At 42.5% G+C, this 5,734-nt stretch overlaps 1 protein-coding gene across 1 annotated transcript; it reads right to left on the reverse strand.

Moving 5' to 3' along the window:
* Positions 1-390: 390 nt before the first annotated feature.
* LOC123444705 lies at positions 391-5,424 on the reverse strand. Its single transcript, XM_045121516.1, has 8 exons — positions 5,074-5,424; positions 3,861-4,005; positions 3,635-3,785; positions 3,425-3,550; positions 3,265-3,345; positions 1,919-2,111; positions 1,568-1,838; positions 391-965 (listed from the first exon to the last, which is right to left on the reverse strand). The coding sequence occupies exons 1-8, from the start codon at positions 5,248-5,250 to the stop codon at positions 760-762; spliced, it is 1,350 nt and encodes a 449-aa protein (XP_044977451.1). The 5' UTR covers positions 5,251-5,424; the 3' UTR covers positions 391-759.
* Between the last annotated feature and the right edge of the window lie 310 nt (positions 5,425-5,734).

Raw genomic sequence — 5,734 nt, forward strand, 5'->3', positions numbered from 1 at the left:
AACGACACAAACTCTTAGGAGCCCTTCAACGATGATGTCGAATAGGATATCGTTGTGGTATGAAGAGATCTTATTCAAACATGACATTGTCACCAACCCTTTGTCGATGCCGCCAAAAAACAAAACCGAAGAAAAATGGAAGGAGAACCAAAACCTAAGAAAAAGAAAGGGAGAACAGATGGGTCCCCGCTCCTCTTGCCGCTGCCAAGGCCGTCAAACAAGAGAAGAGGGGATGAAGCGGTGGCATGGAGGAGACCTTTAGGTGGCAGCTAGGGTTGGGGACAGGAGGTGCTTAAAACAAGGCTAACATTTTGTTTGTACATTCTCTAGACCTTTGGGATCACTCATATAACTGATTAATATTAAAGACAAGTTCACAAAAATTGCACATCGGCACTCCAAAATCAGAATCGGATAAATAGCTGCTATGACGGTGTGGGGCAATAATGCTTACACTCCATACACCAGAAACCTTCCCTCTTATATGACCCCTATATGATAAGCATCTCCTGAAGCTACAAGGATCCCAAAAAACACATGGCAAATGTCAACTCAGCAGCTGATAATTTAAGAGGCTGGTGATGGATGAACTAGAGTCCTATACACAAGCATTCCCACCATGAAGGCCCATGCGACGAAAGATGCCCTTTCGCCGCACGGCTAGGTCAGGCTGCTCACTAAACTGGTGCCACTACAAGCTAAATACTATTAGAGGATCCCCTGGTGCCTGAAGTAACCTGCCTGCACTGGACCAAGCTGTTAATTTGACCACACATGGATGAGGCCTTGTTGGTTGCCGGTGATGATCTCCTCGCGTTCTTCGTCGTAGTACAGAGCTGTGATGTGGCCGAGGGCCTCTAGAGGCGTACACTGGAACTTGGATGACTTCTGTTTGCTCAGGTTCCCTGCCTTTATCTTGGCCATGCATTTCCCGGTCAATATCTCGCTGATGTTTATAGAACAGGCTGCATAAGGATGCAAAGTACAAATAAGATCATGCAGGAATAGATACTGGCATCATCCTCATGTATCTAAGGCAGCAAGTTGGAGCAGATTTTCTTCAAGCATACATTTGAAAACGTGAATTCGAAACAAAAACACAATTAGGCAACGGACACATGCATAAAGATGCTTCCTGGCACATTTTTGTTCAATTGACTTACTAAGTAGAGGATTTGGAAAGTATCACATGTAAAATAAGGTGATTACCAACCAGCTACTCAAAATAGACACCTATTCTGGCGTTTGTATGACTGTTAAAACAGAGAGATAAAACTTTAGTGACGCACACTTAGTCAGCACTGAAATTGCATGCATGAATCATCAAACTGGTATAGAACTAAAAAACCCAGGAGCAATGCCTCCCGTCAAACAGAAAACTGATAGTGTTCGCGACTAAATCTAACATGACGAGTATGTAATGGATAAAAGGTAAAATGCATTGACAGGAAGGATTAGCAGCAATAACAAGGCAAATAGCCAAATGCAACAAGCAGAGTCAAAACTTCATTACCAATTAAACACATCAGTAATAAATGCTGAAGCACCAGAAAGTTTTAAATTTTACCATTGTCTTCTGAAGATGGATCATCCGGTTCAGCTTTGCAGTAAGAGATAATGAGGTCTTGGTTGCTAGTTATGTAAATACTGTTTGTATTGCAATCAGGATGCCACAACAAATGATCCTCAAAGGATGTCACCAGTTCACCACGGAAATTCCAAACTGATACTGATCGATTACGGAAGGTCAGGAACAGCTGCATCTCGTACAGAAAAATAAAAGCTGATGGAGTCACAAAGTCATTGCTGCTCACTTCTGTTATCTTAGAGTTTGTTACCTGCAGTATTGCACAGCAGTTCGTTACATACAAGAAAAAGAAAATTTGTTTGCTTTATTTACCGCGACCTAAATGCTTACATCAAGAATTTGAAGGTTCTCCCCATCCTGCTTGACTAGAAGCTTTTCATTGAATTGCTCGATGAAATCGATCTTCTTGTTGCGGTGAAGAAGATGCCTGAATGACTTCAAGCGCTTACCATCTTCAATAGAAAGAATCTCAAGAGGAATATAGCCCTTTTTTCTAGAGTATATCAATAGCATTATACCAGGGCTGTGAGCAGGAAACAAGAAGCAATAAGTTATAACTAATTTTGTGAGCTAAAATTCCTCGTGAATAGAAATGTGCACAAGAAATAAAATTGAATGTATCCAATTTATCTTGAAAGAAAAGAGGTACACTAATCCCATATTGGAAGTCGCAAGAAACAATTTTCTTATTACCATATGCTCACTATTAGCTTCTCCATAAAGCAAACATAATGCACATGTGATGGTCCTTCGATCTTTATATAATAAAGACAGCCACAAAGGCAGTTCAGCAGCATGGCTTTTTTAGTGAAGACAGGGGACTAGAAAAAAAAATACTTGTTTATTCTTTATTGTTTCCTGTTAAGAGGTAACGTTGGCATCGCTTATATACAGTCCATCCCCAAACAATGGATAGTTAATGTACATTTGGATGCCATTAGGAGATAACAACAATCCTAACTTAATATGGGAAACTAGAAAAGCCATGCATTTGAGTTATCCACTAAACCCTGCATGGTACCGTTTCACGTGGTACAATGCACATGAAAGGTACCCCTGTTGTCGCTGCACAAAATAATGCAACAGATATGGTATATGCTACATCAATCCTGCCTGTAGAGACAATCTTTTCTACAAAGAAGCACTAGCGCAACCACACATATTTTTCTTGAAACCTCACTTATCCTAACCTACAGGTAGGGACCGAGAATGGCACTCCTAAATGTGCCAACAATATTAAGTTGTAATTGTACCATCTTCTATGGTTGGTTTCATACAAAATATGAAATTTAGTAAATGATAGGAGCGCATTTAGAATCAAAGCAGTCATAAGTATCTCACCGTTCAGCCATGAAGTTAGAATCCATTTAGCATTGTGGTGGATTATGATAGCCATGTTGGGCTGAGCTGCTTTTAGATAATTTAAGGTTCCGTTACTGCTTTCTGAGACAATTGGGTGTTTGGTTACTGCTTTCTGAGATAATTCGGTCTTTGGTTACTGCTCTCTGTTTCTTTTTCTTAGTTAAGTTGCTACCAAATTTGCATCCTAGTACATATGAGATGAAAGGTGGGAGGAGAAACATTGGAACATTAGTGATGTACATATAATATGGTCTCCAGATTAATGCACAATGTGAACAATGTAATGGAAGACAAACCAAGAGAGATTTCCTTACCTGATTTTTATCTCTTGAACCTCTTTATCAGATATCGTATACAGAAGTGTGTAGTTCTTCAAGTCAAAGACCTTGTAAGTACTGTTTCAAATGAGAACATAGTGTCATAATTTGAACAAACATATTTTCTTCATGTTAGAAAGGTAGGGAGTTCAGTCACCTGTCTTGAGCAGAGTAAGTTAGCACCTTTCCGTTTACATCATCAAACTCCACGAAACCTGGCCACCTCAACGATTCTGTCTCAAAAAGGGGGAAACCAGCATCTGGCTTTCCACGGCGGATATACCTTGAGAGTAAAATATCGTTTAGCTATAATATGATAAAAGTAGAAGGCTGGCAGTGTAACAGGATCATAGGAAGTCAAACTCACTCGATTCGAGTTGTCCTGCATCTTAAAGCACTGAAATTTTCAGAACCATAAACTGACACGGTTATAAGCGAGTCATTGTTCTTGTTATAAAACAAACTACGGATGACTTCATCTGGACTTCCATTCAGAAAGCAAATCCGCTGGTTTGTCACTGGAAACAAAGAGAATATAAGAGTTGTTGTTTGAACCAGGACCAGTCATTAACAAAAGCTCATAACAGGCGTACCTCTACTGAACGCAGCACATACTCCCAGCTGTGATAAAGCAAAGAAAATATCACGGGCTCCAACTATCTCGATAATTTCAGACCGCTTCCGCAAGTAAGGTAGTAGCGAACTATTCTCCTTAGGATCATATGTATCAAATTCTTCCTACAGATAAGAATAAGAAAAATAAAACACGTGTTATCAAGAATCCTACTCCCTCCGTTCCTAAATATAAGACCTTTTAGAGATTGCACTATAGACTACATACAAAGCAAAATGGGTGAATCTATATTTAAAAGATGTCTATATACATCCGTATGTAGTCCATAGTGTAATCTCTAAAATGTCTTATATTTAGGAACGGAGGGAGTAGATAGCATGTGGTATGTCACTGGCAGATTGAAAGGGGAAAAACATGGGAAACAAAGGGAGGAGAGGGGGGGTATGAGAAGGACTGTTCTAACAAGTACTATCCACACCATCAAGCAACTCAACACTCGCAGAGTATTAAGCGCCGAAAACTGAGTGAGCGAATGGCAGCAAACTTCACTGGACAAGGGTGAATCTCAAAATAGAGTGAGTGAATAGACTAACAGAATCAGCCATTTAAACGTAGCTTGTGAAACCTATTCATAACTTCCATGTTCTCATATAGTTAACCAAAATATCGTCCTTTACCAAGAGTGGGAAATTGAAATGCCAAAAGGGAGGCCTCGTGGCCGAAATTCATAGTAGTATTTGTTTCATCAAATTATAAGATGCCCTCCTATACAGACCAAATTATCCCATTGATGGCCATCCAAGGCCTCGACACATTGGAATACAACACCAAGAAGTAATCATTTCCCATCTTAGTGTCATCCAATACACTGCTATTGATGTGATTCTAGGATGCACCCTAACAGCTCAGTCAGACAGTTACTTAACCAAAAGTGAAGCTAGTTCGCAAGTAAAAGGCTGTACAAACAAGCAGTTCTTGCAACAACAAGAAAAAACTAATTTTCTCCCGTTAACTGTTAAAGTATGACCAAACGCCACAGTTCCTCCTCGCCTAGCACTCATAAATCACATAATCTAGGCTCCCTGGTTCCAACCCATCCCGCGATTCGAAAAAGCAAAGATCTTTGAGCAACTCTCTCCTAAACCCTAAACCACCACCAACCCATTCCAAGCACCGCCAATGACGCCCACAACCACAATTGACAGGGAGACAGCCAGGGGAGAGAGGCAGACCTGGAGCTGGATGTTGCGGAACCGCTCCCGCGTGGTGCTGGCGGCGAAGGTGCGCTCGGGGAATGCGGCAATCTCCCGTCGCTGCAGCTTCCGCGCGCTGTTGGAGGACGCATCCGGCCTCGGACGCTTATTGGCGGTCACCCTCCGCACGCCGGAAGGCCGAGGCCTCGCCTCCATCTCGCGACCACCGGCGCCAACCCAGATTCGCCCTCCTCACCGCCGACGAGAGGTCGCGTCACGCCGAGGCGCTGCCGGTGGGCATCTCGCCGGAGGGGAGGGGAGGGGAGGGGGTTAGGGTTGAGGCGAGCCGGAGGTGGAGCCCCTCGCGGTATCACTGAATGGGTATACTGGAATCTGAGGTAGTGTGAGGGCTTTCCTATAAAAGTCGCCTGTAATGGGGGGTGGGCCCTCCGTCCGTGGAGGAGGGACAGGCCGGGGTGGCCTGGGCCTGTCTCCATCCAACGGTAGAAAACGCGTGCACGTAGTTGAGTCGCTGATCCGCGATCGCGGTTGGAGTGGTGTATCTTTTTTTTTAGAGAGAATGTAGGAGTGGTGTATGGAATCATGGGTTCTATATGAAGACGGGGCATGGCCCATCCGTATAAAGTTTGATTTAAACCTTAAAAACCCATCCATATAAAGTTTGATTTAAACCTTAAAA

The sequence above is a fragment of the Hordeum vulgare genome, chromosome 3H, assembly GCF_904849725.1.
Source record: "Hordeum vulgare subsp. vulgare chromosome 3H, MorexV3_pseudomolecules_assembly, whole genome shotgun sequence".
NCBI classification, from domain to species: Eukaryota; Viridiplantae; Streptophyta; class Magnoliopsida; order Poales; family Poaceae; genus Hordeum; species Hordeum vulgare.

Coding starts and splice junctions, on each gene's coding strand:
- LOC123444705 (XM_045121516.1), bottom strand. CDS start 5,250: ATGGAGGCGAGGCCTCGGCCTTCCGGCGTGCGGAGGGTGACCGCCAAT. Junction 3,551..3,634: donor TGCAGGACAACTCGAATCGA/GTGAGTTTGACT, acceptor TTTACTCTCAAG/GTATATCCGCCGTGGAAAGC. Junction 2,112..3,264: donor GTTCAAGAGATAAAAATCAG/GTAAGGAAATCT, acceptor TCCTGCTCACAG/CCCTGGTATAATGCTATTGA.